This window comes from Neomonachus schauinslandi, chromosome 6 (assembly GCF_002201575.2).
Source record: "Neomonachus schauinslandi chromosome 6, ASM220157v2, whole genome shotgun sequence".
NCBI classification, from domain to species: Eukaryota; Metazoa; Chordata; class Mammalia; order Carnivora; family Phocidae; genus Neomonachus; species Neomonachus schauinslandi.
The window spans coordinates 46,134,177-46,159,466 of NC_058408.1; the positions used below are offsets into that span (position 1 = coordinate 46,134,177).

General features: G+C 37.1%; 1 protein-coding gene and 1 pseudogene across 1 annotated transcript in view; both read left to right on the forward strand.

Annotated features, from left to right (window-relative positions):
- HMCN1 (hemicentin 1) overlaps positions 1 to 23,556 on the forward strand; it is a 487,037-nt gene extending 463,481 nt beyond the window's left edge. The window contains exons 98-107 of the mRNA XM_021682591.1: positions 940 to 1,002; positions 2,047 to 2,166; positions 4,120 to 4,254; positions 6,892 to 7,005; positions 7,746 to 7,871; positions 9,322 to 9,450; positions 11,371 to 11,721; positions 15,331 to 15,450; positions 21,186 to 21,312; positions 23,018 to 23,556. Of these exons, the coding sequence (XP_021538266.1) occupies positions 940 to 1,002; positions 2,047 to 2,166; positions 4,120 to 4,254; positions 6,892 to 7,005; positions 7,746 to 7,871; positions 9,322 to 9,450; positions 11,371 to 11,721; positions 15,331 to 15,450; positions 21,186 to 21,312; positions 23,018 to 23,384 (1,652 nt within the window). The 3' untranslated portion in view covers positions 23,385 to 23,556. The remainder of the gene's footprint in view (positions 1 to 939; positions 1,003 to 2,046; positions 2,167 to 4,119; positions 4,255 to 6,891; positions 7,006 to 7,745; positions 7,872 to 9,321; positions 9,451 to 11,370; positions 11,722 to 15,330; positions 15,451 to 21,185; positions 21,313 to 23,017) is intronic.
- On the forward strand, positions 2,409 to 3,657 carry LOC110574162 (annotated as a pseudogene).
- Positions 23,557 to 25,290: the final 1,734 nt, after the last annotated feature.

Below are 25,290 nucleotides of genomic sequence, written 5' to 3' on the forward strand. Positions count from 1 at the left end.
TGGACTCCTTCTATGAAAAGCACCTAAAACAATAATAAAAACAAGCACAGTTTTATGCATTTAGAATTGAAAGAAATCAAAGATAATTTCTAAGAGCTTGAAAATGAACTGATTATACGATGTGATTTAAATAAAACTTCCTTCAAAAGAAATTTATTATTTTAATGATTATCTTTTAGTTTGTGTATGTGCGCTCATATGCACACACATATTACTTCGGTAACTCAAAAGGTGTTTTATTTAAGTTTCTACAGGTCAGTAATGTTTGAAAAATATTAGCTAAATTGCTTAAACCAGTCAAGGCAGAATTACTTTCTAAGGAAAGAGATTCCTATCTAGCTTATTTATTCTTGTTAATATGTTTGTTTCTGACATCTACCTTAAACCTATTCTATCACAATATACCTATTTCCCCTTTCTTGGACTACACGGGAAAGGAAAACACTTGGTCACACATATGGGACTTTGACCCAGATGCTTCACATTGCAAATGGAGAAGATCCACAAAAGGAGAGGGTTTCTTCATTAGAGCTTCTGATTTTCACTGGTATAAATTATTTTAAGTGACTTGAAAATAGTGCTCCTAATTCTAAAACAGACAGAGGAATAGGACTTTGCCGGTGATTATGCCTGGCATACACATTGATCTTGGATCCTGTTCATTATCACAGAATGGTTTTATTTCATTTTTTTATTAGTGTAAACAAACAGAAAATCTGTTTCCAATGGCTGCTTGCCAACAATCTCTGGACTATGATTCATTTAGTTCTTGGTTGGGGAACCGGAAAAGTTTTCCATTCCTGCTTGTTTTCACCTATTGCATTTGTTGTGTGAAGTATTCCATCTTTGGCATATGTTCCCAGGAAAGAGTGTCCTGGAAACAAACAAGGTGCTAACATTCTAACAAGCTGGTTAATTTGGCTTTTCTCTCTGTGGTAGGAGATCGCAGTAATCAATGCCCCTCGGGATTTGCCTTAGACTCAGTTGGACCCTTTTGTGCTGGTAAGAACGGGAATAATACATTTTTATTTTTATAAAAAATGTTAGTAATGGGATCCATTTAATGGACATCTATTGCCATTTTGCTAGACACTTAATTATCACAACAGTCTTATAAGTGTCCCATTTTACAGGCGAGGGAAGTTGAGATGTGAAGAAGTTAAGGGGGGTGCCTAAGATCACTCAGCTACCAAGTGTCAGAGCTAGATTTGAATTTAAGGTAGCTGCAAAGCATATACTCTTTCAGTTTGACCACAATCAGTGTGTCAGGGATCATGATCAAGTACAGAGGTGGAGTGAGCATAGGGACAAAACACTGGACGCTGTCTGGTCATTTGATTGCCTTGGATGTGAAACATAATAATAATCCAACTCTAAGTCACCTAATCCTAGAATTGCTTAGAGGATAGGGCAGGACTATGCAGGACTACTGACTAAGCCAGCCTCATCCAATCCAAGTACCAGTACAAGAGAGTCACAGATAAGTAAACAGCTGTGTAAATGGCTAGAGTAGCTCAAGTTTGCATACACCGTGCCTTTCTTTCACTGGTAGGCGATATAATGTAGTATATAGTGGTAGAAAAGTGGCCTTTAGAAACTATACTGTCCAGGTTCAAATTTCAGCTCTGCCAATAATAACCTGTGTGACCTTGGGCAATTTACTTAACCTCCTTGTTCCTCAATTGTATCATGCAAAATGAGGAGAGTAATAAAAATATCTGTCTCCTAGGAATGTTATGAGGAATGAGTTAAGGTAGGTAAAAAAACATTTAGGTCACAGGAAATGGTCATTGTATCTTAGCTGTCTTCTTGTTTTAGAATTAATCTAAACATCCAGTCACTATCGAAGATAATTTGGGGACCCAAAGTTAATTTTTATTCAGCGTTTCTATTTTGTGGCTCTTAGAGAATTTTCTGTTACATTTGATTCAGTGCATTGTCCTCTGTAAGCAACTGTTTTATGAACAACTCTTTTCATGGACTTTAATAACTCCTAGAAAGCAGGGGGTTTACCTGTGAACGGGGCCTTTTTGTTTCTTGTTTCAGATGAAGATGAATGTGCAGCTGGGAGTCCCTGCTCCCAGATCTGCCACAATACCGTGGGAACCTATTATTGCTCCTGCTCAAAAGGCCTCACCATAGCTGCAGATGGAAGGACTTGTCAAGGTAGTCACAAAGCTAAGTCTACTAGACACAGTCAAGCAATGGTCACAGAAAGCTCTGGCCTGGGAAAAGGGTGGTAGAGCAATGCTCTTCTTTCCTACTCTTTCTGCCGCCATGTTCGCAATAAACAGAGATCTCCAGACAGGTTGAGAAAGGAACAGGGAACGCTGCTCCCACGCTGGCTTCACGTGGGGCGCTGCGCAGGCAGGGAAACCTGTAGCCACTCACTTCCTCCGCACAACACCATGAGGAGGGACAGGCAAGACTAGTATCGTGTTCATATTACAGTGACAAAACTAAGAAATAAAGAAGTTATAGAGAATTTAAGTAAAGTGCACAACCCCGGTAGCACTCTGGGAACATTTAAAAAAATGCTTTGTTTTTCAATATAGTTGACACATAATGTTACGTTATTTTCAGGTGTACAACTTAGGGATTTGACAAGTTTATACACCGTGCTGTGTTCACCACGAGTACAGCTGCCATCTGTCCCAATTCACCACTATTACAATGACATTGATTGTGTTCCTCATGCTGTACCTCTTATTCCCATGACTTATTCATTCCATAACTGAAAGTCTGTACCTCCCACTCCCTTCCAGCCATTTTGCCCATTCCCTCACCCCAAAAAAACAGTTTTTATCAGACTCTACATATACTTCAAAATTAGAATTGTGTGAGAATCTGGTTTATAAGGAAATTTTAAAATGATGAAGAGGAAAGGATTTCTCCTCTACGTCTGAGGAGACATCCTTCTAAATGCAAAAGAGAGACAGAGTAAGGGTTTAGGAGGGGAGAGGAATAACGTTCATGGAATTTCCAGTATGGATTGAGCACCTTGTATACATTATTTCCTTTAATTTTCAAAGCAATGCCGAGAGACAGATATTATCCAGATGAGAAAACTGAGATGTCAGATAGGAGAAGTAGCTTTTTTAAAGCCATGTAATTTGGCAGCCAGGCTGGACATGCATGTGGCGCCGTATTGGGAGAGTTCCTGCTTCCCTGTGAAGATGACATAGTTTGTAAATGTACTACAGATGAAAATAAGGTGCCTTATTTCAATGCTCCAGTTTATTTAGAGAACAAAGAACAAATTGGTAAAGTGGATGAAATATTTGGACAAAGAGATTTTTATTTTTCTGTTAAATTGTCCAAAAATATGAAGGCATCTTCTTTAAAAAACTGCAGAAGTTTTATATAGACCCATATAAACTGCTACCACTGCAGAGGTTTTTACCTCGACCTCCAGGTGAGAAGAGACCTCCAAGAGGTGGTGGCAGGGGAGGTCGAGGAGGAGGAAGAGGCGGAGGTGGCCGAGGTGGTAGAGGTGGTGGTTTCAGAGGTGGAAGAGGAGGTGGAGGTGGAGGCTTCAGAGGAGGAAGGGGTGGTGGTGGTTTCAGAGGGAGAGGACATTAAGTGTAACAGTTGACAGAGAAACTTCCTGCATGATCTACTTCTATGGATCAGAAACTTGTTTCTTGAGCAAGTCTTGAAGAACTGGTCATTTTCTGACAGTCGGACTAAAATGTCAATGCCATGCAAAAATGAGTGCAACAGAATAGACAGTTTTGCTCTAAAAGAGTATGAACAAATGTTTTAATGTTTTGTACAATGATTGGAACTTTGTGGGTGCTTAATGGGCAGTTTTCATTTGAAGCATACTTGGAATTTTTAAAATAAAATGTTTTATTTAAGTTATAAAAAAATAAAAATAAAGCCACATAATTTGTCAGTGGTTTAATGGATGGGTTAGTCTACAAAGATACCACACTATGCTCCTATGAGCTTGTCATCAACTTAACCTACCTGAAATGACTCAACCAAATTGTTCAGCATTCTTGCTCTCATATATTTTCAAGTATCATTTATTGCTTTTCTTATCTCCATTTCATAGCAGGTTCTTGGGTTGGTTTTCATCAACCTGCCTTAGTTGAATGACTCATTTTGTTGCAGATATTGATGAGTGTGCTTTAGGTGGACACACCTGCAATGCTGGTCAGGACTGTGACAATACCATTGGATCCTATCGCTGTGTGGTCCGTTGTGGAATTGGCTTTCGAAGAACCTCCGATGGGCTGAGTTGCCAAGGTATAAAAATGGAGTTCCTTGCTTTATCTTCATTATACTAAGAATTAAAACCCTCTGCCTTTTGAATCATTTAATGTAAACTCCATTTTATAGATGAGCTCCTTGATAAGGTTTTCAGATGTAGTATTCCATGGCTATTTTAAGTGGATTTATAGCACAGTGGTTTTGAATGATAACATTTGCCTATTATATTTGAGAGAAGAGATTATATAGCACGATCTTAATAGATTCTATTTCATAAAACTTCATTGCATAAGACTACCAGATATTTATTGCAGGATTTTTTTAAAAGACTTTATTTATTCACTTGAGAGAGAAAGAAAGAGAGCGAGCACGAGTGGCAGGGAGAGGCAGAGGGAGAGGGAGAAACAGACTCCCTGCTGAGCTGGGAACCCAATATGGGGCTCCATCCCAAGACCCAGAGATCAGGACCTGAGCCACCCAAGTGCCCTATTGCAGGATTTTTAATAGACTTTATTTTTTAGAGAAGTTTTAGGTTCACAGCAAAATGGAGTGGAAGGTAAAGAAATTTCTCATGTACTCTCTGACCCAAATCCTGCATAGCATCTCCTACTATCAACATCCTGCCCCAGAGTGGCAAAATTCTTACCAAGGATGAACCCACAATGACACATCATTATCACCCAAAGTTCATCATTTATATTAGGATGCACTCTTGGTGTTGTACACTGTATGGATTTTGACAAATAATAACATGTATCCTATATTATAGTATCATGAAGAATAGTTTCCCTACCCTAAAAATCCTCTGTGCTTTGTTTATTCATCCCTCACTTCCCCCAACCTCTGGCAACCATTGAGCTTTTTATTGTTTCCATGGTTTTACTTTTTCCAGAATGTCATATAGCATGTAGCCTATTCAGATTGTCTTTTTTTACTTAATAATATGCATTTAAGTTTCCTCCATGTCTTTTCATGGGTTGATAGCTCTTTTCTTTTCAGTGTTGAATAATATTCCATTGTATTAGTGTACTATAGTTTATTAATCCATTCAGCTACTGAAGGATATCCTGGTGCTTCCAAGTTTTAACTTTAATTCTGAATAAAGCTGCTATCAGGGTTTTTTCATGGAGGCAGAAATAGTGGATACAAAATGGAATGCCTATCAATAGTAGAAAGAGTGAGTGAATTATGGTACATCCACACCATGAGTCATTGTGCAGCCATTATAAAGAATGAAATGCAGCTCACCTGTTTTCGTGTTGAATTGTTGAGTGAGAACACCAAAATGTAGAAAAGTATACGTAACTTGTATAGAAAAGATTATGTGCCTAGAAAACAAACAATAACCAAAGATAAAGGAAATGGATTTATATATTTACATAGAGATATATATGTGTACACAGAAGAGATATGTTCTTATTTATACTAGATTGTCAGTGCAGATTGGCTTTAGTGGACAAGAAGGTAAAAAGGGATAAACGAAGCCAAGAAAAAAGAAAGAAGAAAAAACTACACCAAGAAAATATTTTTGAAGCACATGATCACATTTATGCATTTATATTAACATGCAGATTTTGAAAGATTAAAAGAGCTCATACACCTGAAACTAATATTACACAGTTTGTTAACTGGAATTTAAATAAATACTTTAAAAATTTTTTCAAAATAAAAAAATAAATAAGAGAGCTCAAATAGAAAACAAGTACAAAATAAGACACAGGCAACCTTGAGTTTGGGAATGTAAGATGGGGACATAAAGAACTTAAGTATGGCTATTTTTCCTTTGAAGGGTTTGGAATAGAACAGTAGAGAAGTAGAAGGAACTTGAGATTGTAGAATACAGTGCTGAGAGAGGGACTGTGTTAGGGTAGAAAAGATTTGATTATGTCCATAGGGTTATGGGAAAGATGACCATAAGGAGGAAGGACTTTAAAAATGCACAAAAGGAGGGAATGATCAATGGACCACAGTCCTCATCTTGGTGAGGAAAGAGGAGATGGACTATAGAGCTCAAACATTCAAATAGAGGGACTTTTCTCACATGGGAGAAAAGGTCTCTCTTCCTCTGGGACTAGAAGGAGAGTTTTGGAAAAGGTACATAAAACAGGCAAATGCACATGAATTGGGGGAATTCATGCCTGCATTTTTTTTTTTATTATACCATGCCCCACATGGGGTTGGGAAGATTAATTTGGCAATGACTGTAGACGAGGAAAAATGCTAAAGTTGCTGCCGTCAGGCACAAGGTGGTCAAGATCTGCATCAGGCTAACAGCAGCAAAAATGGGGAAGAAAGGCCAATTGCAAAAGATACTGCAGAAGACCTTGGCTTTCCCCCCACCCCCCCATCTTCAGTCTGTCAGAAACATTCCAGGGCTGAAACTTCCTAGAAACAGACATGGGAGCCATCTGGTAGGGTAGTTAAAGTAGAGGAGTCTTGCATCCAAATAGTTCCAAGTCACTGGGAAATGTCTACCTCTGAAGAGAGGTATGGTCTCCAGTAATTAATCCAATCAATTATCTGGCAGATCATATGAGAGCAATTTTATTGGATTCATTTTAGGAAAGATCTTAAACATGATAATGATAAAAGATCATTAAAATGTTAGACATCTGAAATAAATTAACTCAGTTTCCTAACAGCATATAATGAAAGTTTTGTTTTATTTAACAGATATTAATGAATGTCAAGAATCCAGCCCCTGTCACCACCGCTGTTTCAATGCCATAGGAAGTTTTCATTGTGGATGTGAACCTGGGTATCAGCTCAAAGGTAGAAAATGCATAGGTAAGAAAAGGGCTTTAAATTCAAAGCAATGACATCTTTGTAATTTCTAGGTATTCAATCTAATCCATATGCTGTGTCCTGGGCTGGATTCATACATAGGATACCTCTTTCCATCATGTATGTAATCCATGCAAAAACAAAGTGGAAGCAAATGCTATCCTTTACAGGTTTCATTTTCTAATTACATAACCATTTTTTAGCATTTCCCTATTGGATTTACCAAATTTTTTCACAGAAGCATAATATATATGGTTACATATATAAAGTTATATATATATATATTATTTATTTGTTTATTTTTCTAAGAGGAGGTAGTGGTTGGTATGGCTACCAAGTATGTGGACTAATTTTTTTTTTAATTTTTATCCTTCTGTTTTAAAGATTTTTATTTATTCATTTGACAGAGATGGACACAGCGAGAGAGGGAACACAGCAGGGGGAGTGGGAGAGGGAGAAGCAGGCCTCCCGCAAAGCGAGGAGCCTGATGTGGGGCTCGATCCCAGGACTCTGAGATCATGACCTGAGCCGAAGGCAGACGCTTAACGACTGAGCCACCCAGGCGCCCCTATCCTTTTGTTTTAAAATAGTCTGTTACTTACCTTGATGGATTTAAACACTTTACCCTTAAACAATAATTATATAATTAACATCTTTATCCTTAAAATCCGAAGGTATGATTTCTATGGAAAAGTAGAAGAAATCATTTTCTCAATCTTCATTACCTTTTTTCTTTTATCAAGACGTGAATGAATGTCGACAGAATGTATGCAGACCAGATCAACACTGCAAGAACACCCGCGGGGGCTATAAGTGCATTGATCTTTGTCCCAACGGAATGACCAAGGCCGAAAATGGAACCTGCATTGGTGAGTGTATGGCTATTTCAATGACTGAGATCCACTTGCCATTGACACCCCAAGTAAGGCATCTGTTTGTAAGACTAACGATTAAAGTAAATTTAATCTCACAAGGAGATTTTTCTTTTATCACAGGTTTTTTACTCCCGCTTCTAGTATGTTTGAACTGTGGGGTCCCAGGCTCATGGCTATACCAAGAAATGGAAGCTCACCATGGAAGCTTATTACCATTTTGAGCTCCCATCAATTACACGTTTGCTTTACACAGTTTAATGTCTACACAAATTAATATTATTTCACATTATGTCTATGAAATTCAGTGTTTGTATGTTTAGAATTTCACAGGTGGTTAAGAAAAGCTTATACAGATTTATTATAAGTTCATAATATTTTATTTTAGAATTGAATATTCTTTCAATGTCAAATGAATGACCAGACAAATAAATTATATTCTCCCCCTAAGTTTGTTCTTTCTGTGCCAGTCTGCCTTAATTAACACAACTATAAAATAAAAATGAAACAGATAGCATTCCTCCTCTCATGCCCCTACAATCTACTGGAATAGATTGGCTAATTCCACTTTCCTCACCAAAAGGAAAAAAATACTGTAGTACAAGGGAGAATGAAATGTCATAAAAGAGGTACAAATAAAATTGTACGAGAGTACTTGAAAGAGTGATCTATCTAATAGATGTCATGGCAGTGATCACATTTAAATATCGCCTTGAATGGAATGGTAATAATAGGTGGACATGGTGGAAAAAGGAAGGAGAGTCCCATAGAAGGGGAAAAGGGCTGGGCTTGGAGAAAACAGGTTAAAATTCATCCTTCTTGGATGCTGGGGTGGCTCAGTGGGTTAAGTGTTTGCCTTTGGCTCAGGTCATGATCCCAGGGTCCCAGGATCAAGCCTTGCATTGGGCTCCCTGCTCGGCGAGGAGTCTGCTTCTCTCTCTCTCTCTCCCTCTGCCTCTCCCTGCTCGTTCTTTCTCTCTCTTTCTCACTCTACACTCTCTTTCTCAAATAAATAAATAAAATCTTTTAAAAAAAAAAAGACACTGAGGACATGTGGTGTTTGAGTACTGGTAAAAGATGGACATGGAGAGGACCAGCCAGCAGCCAGAAATGTGGGGTTGTAGCTAAGACACAATGTAGTACTATTGCTGTAAGGCTACATCAACAAGCTTACTAGAGTCACTAGTATAAATAAGACAGCCAAAGGTGGAGGGAGTAGAGCGAAGAGGGCTACAAAGCTGAGAACCAAACCCTTTCCACAGTAGGCAGCAAGAGAAGGAAAAGGAGCCAGTTAATAAGTGGCAGAGCTAGAACTTGAACCCAGGTCTCAGCCACGTGGTGAGAAATGCAACCGTTGACAATTCTAAAGAGTTTTCATTTTAAATATAATGACTTTAGGCTTTGAAAGAGGAAGTGTTATTACTTTTTATTGCCTCTGTGTCTGTAGATATTGATGAATGTAAAGATGGGACCCATCAGTGCAGATATAACCAGATATGTGAGAATACGAGAGGCAGCTATCGCTGTGTGTGTTCCAGAGGTTTCCGGTCTCAAGGAGTTGGAAGACCCTGTATGGGTAAGTTACCAGGAACTCTTACTGAGTAATAAAGCTCCTAACATAATTTCTTAGCCTTACCAACTTGATCAGGACCACTCTCTAATCTCAAATGTTTTCTTGGGACAATTAGAAAATGTGTTAAGTTGGTGTAAGTAATTTATAACATAATTTGAATTACTTCTTAAAGATTTTTCACTGAGTTCAGTTTGCACTGACATTTAAAGTGATAATAATCGCCATTTACAGAGTGCTTACTATACACTACACATAACAGAGTGAGGTTCCAGTATAGTTACCATGGTGACTTAATTATGAAGGTTATCTCATTGATGATCTCTCTATGCACATGGCGTAAATATTTGCACAGATACATTCTAGTTTAATATGAAGCATAATTGAGTGTAATACGAAGGTTTAGGCATGAGGGATTAAAATGTGAATATACAGTTTTAAGTAAGCTGATAATTATTACTTTACCATATATTTAGTGCTTACTGTGCCATTTCCTGTGCTAAGAATCTCACTCAATTCTCCCAATTCCCTGTTTATTTCTATCTTAGTTATAACTGAATGTAAATAAGTCAGGTAACAGACAATAGAAGAGATCTGTAAGAAGGTAACCATATGCTTCTTTTTAATTAATGCACTTATAATCAAAAACTGGAAACTGACCTATGAAATTATATTCCTCCTGGAATATTTAAGTACAGCAAAAAAAAAAAGGTGTGTGCTTTAAATACTGGCTTCTGGTTTGCATACTACGCTTTTAAAATTGGTTGCCTTGGTTGTCTACTTAACAATGATTTATAGCAAATTCTTTCATAAAGACTTAGTTCTGTCTTTACGCAATCCCTAGCCTGGTACTTTGCACAGAGCAAATGTTGAAAGTAATACAGTTACTAGAAACACTTTTAAAATAAACGCTCTCTAATAGCAGAAGTACATAACATATCATTTTAGTCTTCTGTTTAGATACTGTAATTTATATATAACTTAACATCTTGATTAGTCATAGCAGTGACCTAGCAGAATGAAATATGTTTATATGTTCACTAATTTGACCTGAAGTTGAATGTTAGGCCTTGGACTGGGAAATAAATCAATGAAGGCAGAGCCATTGCCTTAAAGAGATTTAAAATGTTAATTTTAACCTTTGCCTACTAAAATAATTTTTAAAGCAAAATTTACTACTTTTATTCTGCTTATTCATGTTGCTGTCTTTCATGCCACTGTGGTAATGAATTAAAGAATTTGGTTTTGTTCTCTCTGGTTTTCATTTGCTTTTCCAATTTACAGGAAAAGTTGGGAGTGTATACTATATGTTGACCTAGGAAGGAAGAAAAATAACTTTTTTTTAATTTTATGTACTTTGTGAGTTTATATTTAGTAAGAAATAATTCTGTCTTAATTTCCTTCTTTTTAAATTTTTGTAAAAAATGTGCTTGGCTTGATTATTAAATAATATTTATTGATTCAAAAGAAAAGAAAAATGTTAGTAGTTGTACCAATATTATCACATCTGAAGCTTGTAATTGCATGAAAGATTGAAAGTACCAGTGAGAATGTTATAATAAGAAGCAAACTAGAAATGTGATTGAGTCCTTCCCTCCACCAACAGAATTAAGATCTGCATTAGCTTTGAACTCTAGTTTTTCTGGATTCAAGACCACATTTTCCCATATGACCCTTTATGTTTCTACCGTACACATGAAGCAACCTTTAGGAGAAGTCTTAGAATGTTTCTATGTATTCATAAATGAATGATGAAAGCTTTCTCCAAAGTTCACAACAATTGAGAAATTACTGTATCCGTAGCTTTGGAGGGTAACATAATGTCTTCAGTTTGTTCCAGAGACTGATTCTTGATTCCTGTGTTTTGTGTGTGTGTGTATGTGTTTTTTTTTTTTCTCTTTTTTATGTATCATGGCACACGAGCAGACATTAATGAATGTGAACAGGTGCCTAAGCCTTGTGCATATCAGTGCTCCAACACCCCCGGCAGCTTCAAGTGTATCTGTCCACCAGGACAACATTTATTAGGGGACGGGAAATCTTGCGCTGGATTGGAGAGGCTGCCTCATTATGGCACTCAGTACAGTAGCTATAACCTTGCACGGTTCTCCCCTATGAGAAACAACTATCAACTTCAACAGCATTACAGACAGTACTCACATCTCTACAGCTCCTACTCAGAGTATAGAAACAGCAGAACATCTCTCTCCAGGACTAGAAGGACTATTAGGAAAACTTGCCCTGAAGGCTCTGAGGAGAGCCGAGACACATGTGTAGGTAAATGTCAGCCATATTACATTTCCTTTCGGTGGGCTCACTTATGGGCCAGAGTCTAAACATATGCACAGCACCGGTGGTCATTTGGGTGCAGTGAACTACATCTGATCTCAACTCTGGGATGACTCAAAGTTCCAAGACATTTCCTCTGACACCTAAAACTACTACAAAATTTACTCAAGTAAATGACGTATTTACATGTGTACATTCTGATAATTAATTGTTTTATATCGACAGTTTCTTTCTTTTGACCACTTCTGAAAGTGTAATTAAATTTAATGCTATGTAGAAATAAATTTCAGTGGCATTCAGAATACATTTTTTTTAAAGAGAATATGAGTATTGCCACATAATATAATACCATCAGATTATGGCTGTACCTGGCCAATGCCAAAGCAGTGGGTTAAAAGTGAAACGTTCAACGACTCAGTCAACTGCTTGTTCTGTATGACAACCAAAATGGTGTTGACTGTTGACCCACACTCCCCGTGGAATTTCTCAGTTTGATATTTTGTATATATGTAAATCACTGAAAAGATAATGTGAGCCAGGACAAAATTAAGTTGCTTTCATTGCTCTAAAATATGTGCTTTCAATATCTTTATCTAAACTCATCTACAGTTTAACTTGTTTGCAAAAGTGAAGTGTAATTTCCAACTCAATAATTGAGGCTTTGTTTTCAGTTAGGTTGCAAACATTACCATCTGTCATTCACTTAATTCAGTTTTCTGTGAGTGTCCGCAGTTTGCATGCCATTGAGCTATGTGCCAAGAGAAATTAGCAAACACAAATTAGCCCCACTATTAGTTAGATGACAGAAGAAAGCAAGGAAGATCAAGAGGAAGGCGGGAAGAAAGAAATTTTGATTAAATTTACAGACCCCCCATGCCAACTTCATTTTCCTGCATTTTTCTTAAGTATTCTACACTTCACTTATTCTTGCCTAAATATACTTTCTGTTACACATTTCTTATAAACATTTTAAAAATATCTTTTTCTGACTTCAATTTTCATCATTTTTTTTCTACCCTTCACCCCAAGCCCTGTTCCTACATCATTATCTTCTCAGACATGCTTCCTTAATTACTCTTCTGTGGACCCAGCCTCCCGTATCACCTCTATCAGCTGGACCCCCGACCCACTGGATACTTAAACTTTAAACTTTTCTCTTTAAGTGTATATCTTCCCAGAACTTTTCCGTCTAGATATCCTGATGGACCTGAAGGTTAATATGATGTACATGAAACCTCCCTGTGATCAGTGTCTTAAACTGTTGACAATGCTAGTTCTTTTTACTCTTTGAACTTCAAACGTTGATGCATTCTTTACCAGTTCTCTACCTTTAGTCCATATGGTCAAATGCTACTTAATTCCTAATCGTGTGGACTCCACAATCCTTGTGAGGGTGTCAAACACCACTCTCAACCTGCTCCAAGTCGTTCTGAGCATTGGTAATTTTTCATGTGCACGATTTTGACCTCTCTGTTAGTTAAAACTTTTCACCATTTCTTAATTGATAGAATTAAAATTTGACATGTTGTCTTTCACAGTTTCTTCCAAATGGTCATTCCCACTAAGGGTTTTCATCTCCAGTTGTCTTCCCACTCTCTGACTTCATCTTAGACCAGCTCTTCTTTTCTACCTGTACCCTCCTGCCCCAAACCCTTGTTTATGCTGTGACACATGAATTAAATCATATTCCCCACACCGTACACCATCTAGCTAATTTCTTTTAAATCATCTGAATGTCCCAGTCATTTTAAGAAAGCATCCCTGATTAATAACCCCCTTCTCTATATCTTCATCACTATCTAAACTACAGTTTCACAGTAGAGTCTCATAAATGTTTTCTGTCTTTGTGTTTATATTACACTAATATTATGTTTATAAGAATTATCTTCCCAAACCATTGGCTGAGGCAGCTACTATTTCAGAGGACCAGTCTTGGAAAATCTGAAGTAAACTTCCATATCTAGTCAATTACTGTATGTTTGAGTTTTATTTGGGGGCAGTTAATAGACATTTAGAAATATTTCTTAAAATATGGTGACTATTTTATAGTGTTCATACTAATAAAGAAGTTTACACTAAGATTGCAGACAGCTTTGGAATTATGTAACGAGCAACTTGGAATAAACATCAAATGCCTTTAATTAACCATCTGGGATAGATAACTCACAAAAGATTCAAATTAACACTGTGCAATCTTGTTAGACTCAGGCTAAAATTTAGCTCTTTAAGGAAATGATTCCAAAGCTTAACAAGAGAAATGAACATTGCGTTGCCTCTGAATGCAGAAATCACACTCGGGGCCACTTTGAAATTCATACTCTGGGAAGAGTCAACTGACTTCTTGGAATTCCACATCATTGACATTTCTGTGATGATTTGGGGTGGAAGCAGATTGTAAAGGGAAAAAGTAAAAATAACACACAAGTTGTGGAATAAATGCTTTGGTTCACAGTGGGGCAAAAGCAGTAACAAATATTTGATGAGGTTTCATCATGAACAGATTTTGAATCTTTGCAATTATATTGTGAGCATATGCAAAACATGTACGTTGAACACATCCCTTTGCTCTGAGTCACCCACCAATTTTCACCTCGTCTTCTCTTTACTTCCACCCTACAACACTCCTGCTCCCACTTCACATCATATTCTCTTTTCATTCTTCCACTGGTTGGTGGGACTCTGAACAAATTCTAACATTAGTCTGAGCAAAACACAACTGGGATAAGAAATCTGAGGCACCCCAAATCACATCCCTTATCCTGAAAGCAAATAGCAATGAATTTTTAATTATCACCCATTCTCCTCTCCTTGTTATTGCTACTTTCTTGGCTTTGTTTAATAATAGCAGATAGATAGCTCTTTAGTATAAAATGCTTCCCCATATATTATGATACATGAACCTTCGAACAAATCTGTGCAATAGAGAGATCGTATCAGTGAGTCCTTTTGACAAAAGAATTGACTGAGATCTTGAGAAATAAAGTGGCCTGCCCAAGGTGTCACAGCAACTATGGATATGTTGTTGCCATTCGTACTTTACAATTGTATGAAGTTTGATGAATATTCTTATCACAAAATTAAAAACACCTCCACTTGATATCTCTTTATGGGAAAGTAATGCATGGATGGTGGGAGCACATGCAGGGAGAAAGAGAGGTGGCTAAAGTTTAAATAAAATAAAATTCCTTGTTCCAATTAACCTCAATAGAAACTTTGTCTTTTCGATAAATTCTACTATTCTGTCAAGAGTTTAGTACTTGGGTGGTTTAGGATCTTGTACAAATCTGTTTCATCTGCCATCCCAGGCTTGCTTAACTAATATAGATATTGGCCAGTTCCCAAACTGGCCAATTCCCTCAGCTCGTATACAGTTCTACACAGAAGAGATATTCATATTTTATGAAATAGTACAGTTGACACTGGATTCCATTAAAAACAGATTCTGATATAAAACAGCTCTGAGCATGTTTAAACACATGAGTGTAAAATCACCAAGAAGTTTTTCTATTGTATATCAACAACTTGCGTGTAATTGGTTCTGTCGTCGTTTCTGGCTTTGCTTTGCATGGTTATACACTCTGCTTTCTTTCTGCACAGATATTGATGAATGTGAAAATAGAGACATTTGCCAGCACGAGTGTAAAAATACCTTTGGGAGCTATCACTGTATCTGTCCGCCTGGCTATCAACTCATGCTCAATGGAAAGGCTTGTCAAGGTGAGAAAATGTTGGGATGTTTATTGCTGCTACTTGACTTAAAACATAGGAGAGTATGAGAAATTGTCTTCTTTTTTTTTGAATAATTATTCTCCTAGTTGCTTTCTCTTCCTTCTCATTCCCATTGGTCATATTTATCATTGCTTTTGTAAGTAGGAGAACTGGAGAGAAAGCAGTTAGGTAGAGGAAAATAGTTGAGAATCATTTTTGGTGTAGTCTTTCTAAACCAGTTCATGTTATATATACATATATTTTTTTACTATGTTTTTTTTTATTATGTTATGTTAATCACCATACATTACATCATTAGTTTTTGATATGTTATATATTTTTAAAACTAAGTGGGAATGGACCTCTTCAAATGTCTTTTCAAAAGTGCAACCAAGATGAAAGATGAAATAGAAAGAGAGCTCAGTAAATTTACTCCAGTATTAAGCATTATTTTATTTTTTGTCTTGGCCAACCATGGGTAATTGATTAAATGATCTATTCTTTGAGTCTGCAAATGATGTGGAACAGTCATGAGCTAGCATTGCAGAATGCAAAAGGTTTAAACAAATGAATAATATAGTCTCTTCCCTTTGATATCTTAGTCCAATGGAAACAGACATGTAAATAAAAGCATACTATACAGGGTTGTAGGTACTATAACAGAGTTTGGGACAATGTGTAGTGATGGTAGAAAGAAAAAAACCATCAATCTCAATATTACCCTCTTTACACAAAAATGTGAAAAGGACATTTTGCTTTGATAAGGTATATTATGTTGCAATGCATACTTAGATCAAAAAGAAATAAAAACTTATATAAATCTTAAAAATCTTCTAAGAAATCCCCTCAATTTTGTGGTCAAAATTAAAAGTATTATATAAGTATTAACAAACCTCTGAATTTTAATTAATTTCTGTCACATACTACCTGTATCTTTTTCTAAAGCATATCAAATAAAATCTCCAAAAGAGTGCTTTATCAGTAGCAATCGAATTTAGATTAAATTTGCCCTCTCTGGAAGATTCACAGAAGACTTGCTAGGATGCTGGTCATGGAAAGGGTGCTCCAGGAAACAAGACCTTGGCAGAGCAATAGGATAGGAACCTGAGTTCCATGAGCTTCCACCTGTCTCACACCCATTTACCCATTCCCTCCCTGAGAGCCCCCACTGGACCATGTGGACTGGAGAAGTAAAGTGAACACCATAATAACCTTCGCTCCCAGCCATCTGTCACAAATGCTTGTTAAGAACTTACCCTATGCAGAACTTTCTACTGAGACTTGAAGTATGAGAATCACACATTGATATTAAAGTCATGTTTTCCCAAAGCAATTATTAACTCATTTTAATCAACAGTACAGCTATGTCAAGGGCAATAATTTGTACCCATCCTCCAGATAATAAAACTAATTCTCAGAGTGATGATGTGAGCATGAATGTTCTAGAACAATCAAGCACAAGGGTAGGACTTGATCACAGATCTCATAATGTCTATAATGGTCCTTTGTCTCTCCTGTCATGCTGTGAACACCAGGGTCATTGTACTGTGGCAGCAGGGTGAGGTGAGAGCATTTACACTGTCCATGCTTTACAACTTTCCCCAGATCGGCATGCCAAGGATCCTCTGAAGAGGTGGCAATACCCAACATTAACACTACACTTCCTGTGAGTGCACCAGGCACCAAGGAAGGAAGCATTTGGAACAACTAACCAAACTACAAAACCCCTTGGCCAGATTTTTAAACGCTATATTATGTCATATCCTCATTAGAGGATTTTTTTTTTCCTAAATTATGCCAGTTTGTTCCTTGATTGCCCTAGCTGCTTATTTGGTTCAAAACATTTTTCAGCTTTCAGTTGTGCTTCAGAGAGTGGAAAATAATGTGAACAAATCAGAAACAGGTGTCATTTGAAATGTTTGCGATTTAAATGGGTTACATATTTTTGTGGTTTTTAAAAAAGACTTGAGAGAAAACAATTACATCTTTTAAAGCAGTCTTTAATCTGAAGAATAACTTGGAGTCTTTTTATAGCTTTAGGAAGTGTTTTGGGCATTTATGAGAGGGGAAAAAAGTTGATTTTCATTTACATGTGCATTTTTGAAGCTTTGTACATTAGTGATTAAAATGTCAGTGACAAAAAGGAAATTAAAGTGAATTTGACACTGAACAAGGACAGAAACTCTAGTCAAAAGTGGAAGTCAGCAGACTACAAAATGAAAAACAAAAAACATGACTGATCATGATTTGCCCAAGAAGCGGAGAGGAGAAACAAAAGATCTTTCTGCTAATTTTAAGCCCCACTAATCTAATTCTGAACATTTAGAAACACTTTATTGGCATTGCATTTGAAATGAGTGTTCTAATCTATCCAAGTTTTTAAAAAGTAATCCATACTGTTATCAAGAATCTAAATTATTCTTTCTATAAGACAAATGTTTCAAGTCTGTTTATCCTGAATTATTGTTTAATGTATCCAGAAGCACTTGGTTAAATACATTCACATGTTCTAAAACTATTAATATAAAAGTTTTTCAGCTCATCTTGGTAATCTTTTCTTGTATAATATTTAGATTATAAAATGCCTATCCTTTAATTTCTATCATAGTAATTTTCTTATAATATTTAATAAAAACCAGACATCCTCACATTGTCAGCTAACAGAAGACAGCATGATTTCTCCATCTTTTCCGGCTTCTCTTTTTAGGACCAGGCAGTAGACTAAATGAGTAGAGTGAATGCCTATAGGGTGCTTAAGCCTGAGGAGATAGCTGTAGACAGAAGACAAAGGAAAGCCACCTTCCAGAAGCTCAAATACTTAAGAAAGCTTTTCAGTGGGAAGTGTTCATTGTTATGGAGCTAAAGGCAAACACTTTGAATATTAGATTTTGATATATTTTTGTAGATTCATATTCAACCATTGGAAATCTGTGATAAGATAGCTACTCTTATTATGCATACAGGCATGTGTCCAGATTCTGGTCTCCATGCCACCATTTCCATGGGCCCCTGCAGCTTACCGACCTCCATGTGCCTGCAGGAATTCACCATAAAAATTAGAGCTAAAATGAAATTTGGTGGATAAGTGTGAAGGGAATGTTTTTTATGAGAAAAAAAAAAAAGATAAGGCTAATTGAATTTCTTTCACATTTTCCTAAAGGGCTTTTCACTTCATTCTGAGACAATCTCATTTTGCCAAGGAGATAATGCCCTTCTGACAGATAAAATCATAATTAGAACTTGGTTCACAGAGACAATAGGCAAGATTTAACTGAAATATAAATTTGTTTCAGACTGTGTTGTATTCCTGTAGGATAATTAGTCCTAATATAAAATTAGTCATAGAAAGCACATTATGTTATTATCAGCACATCTAAGTAACTAAAAGTTCAAGTAAGTGATTGCTCCGTATCACTCTAGCTCAGTGTCTTTTTACTTTACGCAAACTATTAGCAGGTCTAAAGTAAATAATTACACTGTCTGTCATTTCCTTAGGAAACAGAATATATTTGGAACCAAATCTAAAATGCTCATTTTTGAGACAGAAATGGTAAATAATTCAGAAATAAAATTTAACATTTATTGTCCATAATTAATATACTGACTCTTGAAACTGCTTCTCTCCTTTCTATTTTTTTGATAGCAATATTTCAAGTTATTTAAGAATTCACAAAAGAACTTAAAACTTTAACCCAAGTCCAACATACATACCATTATGCAGATACCAAGTCACCTACTACTATGAAATGATTACAATAGTTTCACATGCCCATTTGTCTTGGCACGGATTCCATGATGAAAGTACATTTGACCTTTAGGTCCTACCTCTGCAGAGAACTGATTTTGGCCCAATTAATTGTAATTGTTCCCTCCAGTACCTCAGGATCTATGTTTATTAAAATACTAAAGAAGGAGGAGTATTATAAGTGCCTATATGCAGCCAATTGACTTAAGACTTTAAAATAAGTAGTCTTCAATTTTTTGCTTGCCTACTCCAAAAAAATTTGAAACCTTATACTTCATTCATATGTTTTAAAACTGACTTCTAAAGTTTCTTATCATTTAAATTGTTGTAAAAGATGTGAATTCTGGCTTTGATGTACATGGCTTTAAATATATTTTCATCAATACTTTGGAGCTATAGATAACCCCGTTAATGGGGAATGATCACTATATAATTTAAAAGTCTGTAGTCATTGTTAAACCAACCAGCTTGACTGTCAGAAAAAGTCTAAGGTCATTTTTCTGTTCAAGTCAAAGTGTTAGTAGGTGTTCCCATGACAATCAGCTCACTTCTGAAATCTAATTTAAAATAGAGAGCTAAGGCCACTGGTTTGTAGCCATGATGAAATAAGGCCTGCCACCATCAATACAAATAACCAGTTTTCTCACCCTTCATACGTGCCTTGAAGCATTTTACACCCGGGTATCATACAGAGACTAGGGATTAGTGGAAACCTTTCTTTTGTAAAGCAGAAGGATATAAAATGGGAATGGGGACAGGAGAATTCCAGGCCGCAGGAAGTTCTCAGGCAGAGTGCTTTTAGAAAGGAGAACTTAGGGAAATAAGTTTCTGGTTGAAAATGATTCCCTGAAATATTTGCCTGCTCTCAGACTGCTGGAAAGCTTCCATGCACCACCAGGGGAATGCAAGTACCACCGTTGGAAATGACTGCTGTAAAATATGGTTCTTAACATTAGGATCTCAAAATCCCTTAAAAATTTTGTAGAACTCTATTCTCTTCCCAGAAAATCCATCAATCGCAATGTTGTACTCTCTGTCTCTCCATCTGTCTTTGTCCCTGTCTCTCTCTCTCTCTCTCTCACACGCACACACTCATACACCCACACACAAAAAGATTTTCATTCACAAATCCCCTGATGCTCGAATATGGACCCTAAGTTAAAAATCATGGCTCAAAAAGATTCATTTTCAGAAAGCTCAGAAAAAGTTTCCTTTAGCTCCATCTTGATGTTTCTTAATTATAGTGATTTAAGTGTGTTTTTATTTAACAACTTTGTATAGAAAACAACAAAATAAACAGCATTTCATTTGCATTTTTCCCCACTACCCAAGGGGGAGCTAATACCCTAGAGAGCTCATCCCATGCCCATAACCCCTGAGGATGGATTCTCCACAATTCAGATTTGATTAAACTTGGATTATGGTTCTTGGGTCATTCATTTGATCCTGGGCTTCTTTTTTTTTTTTTTTCCTAGATTCTCTCTCTCCACAAGAAATGACTGACTTGAATTTATTAACTTGACTCCTTTAATTTCCACTACCCTACCTCCCACTCAACAATTTGAACTTATAAAACAAAATACCAGGGAGAATCACTCACATTTTAAAGAGGTTCTTCACTTTACAGAAAGGTTCACAAGTGTCCTTTAAATTTTTAGCTTGTTTCTCATGAATTTAAAGTATTATTTGCTTTCCGAAACTCAAATGCACTCTATTTTCCAAATATAAAAAACACCAGAGTTCTTAATAGCTTCCCTTCTACTTTTATAGCTTTTATTTTTTGATGTCCTTTCACAAATGTTAAAAATTATCCTCAAAGCAATATGGGAAATAGCACACCAGGTATCCGGATCCCATTTTGTGGTTGAAGAAGCTTAGGTATGGCTACCAGATTCACTCATGGAGATTTGCCATTACCCTCAAATATCCACACCACCTGCTCTCATGGCCTGCTCTGACCCGAGTTGCTGACGCTGTGTGTTCCTTGTGCTGTTGCTAGATGTTGATGAGTGTCTGGAGCAGAGTGTGCGCTGTGGGCCAAATCGCATGTGCTTCAACATGAGAGGAAGCTACCAGTGCATCGATACCCCCTGTCCAGCCAACTACCAGCGGGATCCTGTTTCAGGGTATGTCTTGCCTTCTCTTCTCAGAAATACTTTTGAAAAGCATTCTCTCCTCAACCAACATACTCTGTCTGTAGGTACGTGTAACTCACAGGAAGTCAGTAACCCCAGGGGTATATGGAGTCAATGAGTGGGTATGAAATGAGCTTATCCTGCAGCAGCTACTGTAACCTAAACTATCACTGTTGGCTGCCAGGGTTTTCCCGGAGCATCTCCCCAGTATGTAATCCGCCATGCCACATCTAGAATTCTGTCTCAGCGGTGAGCATTTTATGGGGTGATAGAACCTGACCTCCTTTGAAATTTCCTAGTTTCCATTTGTGTTGCCTCAGGGTTTTAAGGGCTCTCAGCACTTAGAGCATTCCAAGAAGTACCTTGACTGTAATCGTGATGACTCACCATGACTCCATGAGAGAATGGAGATGAGCAAGGATGAGTCAACAGTCTGCCTGCTCATAGATGGTCTTGCTTATATTCCCTGCTGTCTGAAACACTATCTTTTCTGGGTTCTGAATAAACTGCTCTTCTATTTTCTCCCTCCTCTTACAGAAATGTCATACTCTGTTCAGGTATCAAGTCAGTGAGGTACTTGAAAACAGAGATAATGGTCATCATGAATAGGACCTGCTAATAAGAAGGTGGTTCTGAAACCAAGTGCTGGTTGGAGCTCACACTTCGTTTTTCCTCTCAGCAGTGACTACCAAGTTACTGTAACATGATCAAGTGTGGACTGCCCCAGATCCAGCAAAAACCTATTCATAATTGCTTTAGGGGGAATAGGAAGGGGAGGGAGAAAATTAAAAATATTGACTTAAGAAACATCCAAAAATACTGACTGAAGAATCCATATCTGCAGAAAATGGTCCTTTGTGCATTTTTCTAAAATTTTACTCTCCCTTACCAGTGATTTCTGGCAATTTAAAAGTCATGATGCCTCAAAAACAGCCAATGTGGGCTCTGAAAAAAGAAAATACAGTATTTTTAATCTAAAATAATGTGGAAAACAAATACAAAAGGAAAAGCTTCCCCCCCGCCCAGGAATCTTAGTTGACCTTTTATTATTTTTAGGAAAACAAACCAAATATCAATAAATTCTACTTCAGCTTTCAGTCTTAGGGCAGATGTTAAAATTTAAAAATAGCTTGTATTCCTCTTTAAAAACTACTTGTTTCCAGTATATGTACAGATACTTCTATTTCCAAAACTAACTTTTCATTTTAGAGACACTCTTGTGGTACTCATACTTACTTCAGTGGTTCAAAAATTTCTGGGGCGTCTGGGTGGCTCAGTTGGTTAAGCGTCTGCCTTCGGCTTAGGTCATGATCCCGGGGTCCTGGGATCGAGCCCCACATCTGGCTCCCTGCTCGGCAGGAAGCCTGCTTCTCCCTCTCCCACTCCCCCTGCTTGTGTTCTCTCTCTCTGTCAAATAAATAAATAAAATCTTAAAAAAAAAAAAAAAAACAACTTCTGATTTTACTGAAACTGAGAGATAGATATTTGACTCTAGACCAGCATACTCTCATAGGCATCTGACATCTGGTTTGAGTTAGTGGCATAGCACATGGGGTGGGCCAATTGCTCTCGCAGTCAGACTGTCTACAGCCTTTAATGCCTAAAAGTTGTCATGGATCATGGTCACCTGCCGCATGCCCTCTCCTGCTTCCAAGCCAGATGACAATATGCACTTCGTGTGTTTTTTTGTCCTTAGGTTCTGCCTCAAGAACTGTCCACCCAATGATTTGGAATGTGCCTTGAGCCCATATGCCTTGGAATACAAACTTGTCTCTCTCCCATTTGGAATAGCTGCCAATCAAGATTTAATCCGGCTGGTAGCATACACGCAGGATGGAGTGATGCATCCCAGGACAACTTTCCTCATGGTAGATGAGGAAGAGACTGTTCCTTTTGCCTTAAGGGATGAAAACCTGAAAGGGGTGGTGTACACAACACGACCACTGCGAGAACCAGAGACCTACCGCATGAGGGTTCGAGCCTCATCCTACAGTGCCAATGGGACCATTGAGTATCAGACCACATTCATAGTTTATATAGCTGTGTCTGCCTATCCATACTAAGAAGCTCTCCAGAGCCTAATCCACATATTTAAACTGCATTAATCATGGGAATCCAGTCCCCTTCCAGATTACCATCTCCTGAACAGTTGCAATCTTGGCAACTTGAAAATGGTGCTATGCTCTGTTTTGTGTGCCTTCCTTGGTACTGGTGAGGTATTTTCATGATCCCACCATGGTCATATCTTTTGGTAAGGTCTAGAAAGGTCCCTCATTATTTTTCTTTATTTATTACACTGGAGCAGTTATTTTCCAAAGATTATTCTGAACATCTCACAGGAGGACCTAACAGTGATGTTTTAGAGTAGCATAGTAGCTAAGATCATTTTCCTTAAAAGAAAGAAAAAAGAAAACAAAAATAACTCACTCGAAGCCAAGTGAATTTTTGAGCATTTGGCCATTTTTAGAATAAGAAAACTGGTTGCTATGTGTTTTGATCAAAGCTTATTAAGTAACTTATAAAGATGCTTTTTTTTTTTTAAGTATTGATACTTTATAATGGGACTTCTACACCTATTTTCACCTTAAGGGAAAAAAGAAACACCACTCATTTTAGAAATATAGTACGGCTTCTAGAATGTTTCTTTGATACCAAATAGTGTTCACGTGGACTGAGCATCCAAAATAAGGATATTATTTTCAGTGATTTTGTGAAATGAGCTGAACCAGATAATAGAAAATAGAAATAGATAATAGAAAAAAAAATATTGCTTCATCCTCAGATAATTGTTCATGGCATGGATCTTTGATATAACCTTCCTTCCAGTTAGCTCCATATCTTGTACATTCCAGCATTTTATTTTCCAGTCAAGTGGAAACAACTTTTACAAATACCAATGGGACAGTTTTCTTTGTTTTTCTTAAAAATCTTATATGTTCAAATTAGCATAAATGTTGAACGTCAATACACTGTACATGGTGGTAACAGACTCTGGAAGCGATTGCCAAGATGTATTCTATTTTTATGAAATGTATATATATTACCTTGGTGTATTTTCTATATAATATCTTGATGGACTCTTTTATAAAATTATTTTATAAAACAAAAAACAATGTTACAGTCAAACCAGCCTGAATAAAATTTTCACATCCCTTTTCTTAACCTTTTTGAAAGCTTAAAATTTGTTTCCTTATAGCTATCCTAGGTGTTAAGGTTTATAGTCACACATACACACATCTATCTGTGTATATGATACATAGCCTGACTGAAACAGATTTTAAATGAATTCTCTGAACTGGATCTGAGTTAACTTTAATTGGTTCTGTGATACAGTCACATTTAATGGAATTAATAACCTGTCTCAAGTGGTAAAGTGAACTCTGTTCATGGGATGCAGTGCCAAAATAGTGCTTAAATTCTCACCAGTAGGCATTTCTAATCAAGAAATGGTTGCTTGCTTGTAGGTATGCTAGAGAACATGGAGAAAGAAAATAATGAGTTGAGGGCTTTAAATTCTCAACTGAAGTTCTGAAAAAAGGATATAAAGTGAATGATGATCTGAAGGAAACCCTTATTTCCTAGAACTGCAGCGCCAAGTTTTCTGAAAACCAAACCAAAGGTCTAATTCCAACAGTGTCTGGATTACAATACAAATTTAGTTCCTAATCTCACAGGTTCTCTTGTGTTAAAGTTAGAGCACTGATTGAAAAGGAAGTATGATGGGGCGCCTTGGTGGCTCAGTCGATTAAGCGTCTGCCTTCGGCTCAGGTCATGATCCTGGGGTCCTGGGATCGAGTCCCGCATCCGGCTTCCTGCTCAGTGGGAGTCTGCTTCTCCCTCTACCCCTCCCCCCTGTTTGTGATCTCTCTCTCTCTCTGTCAAATAAATAAATAAAATCTTAAAAAAAAAAAAGAAAGAAAAGGAAGTATGACCTCACAACTTGGGATAGAGACATAGGAGCAGATTTTG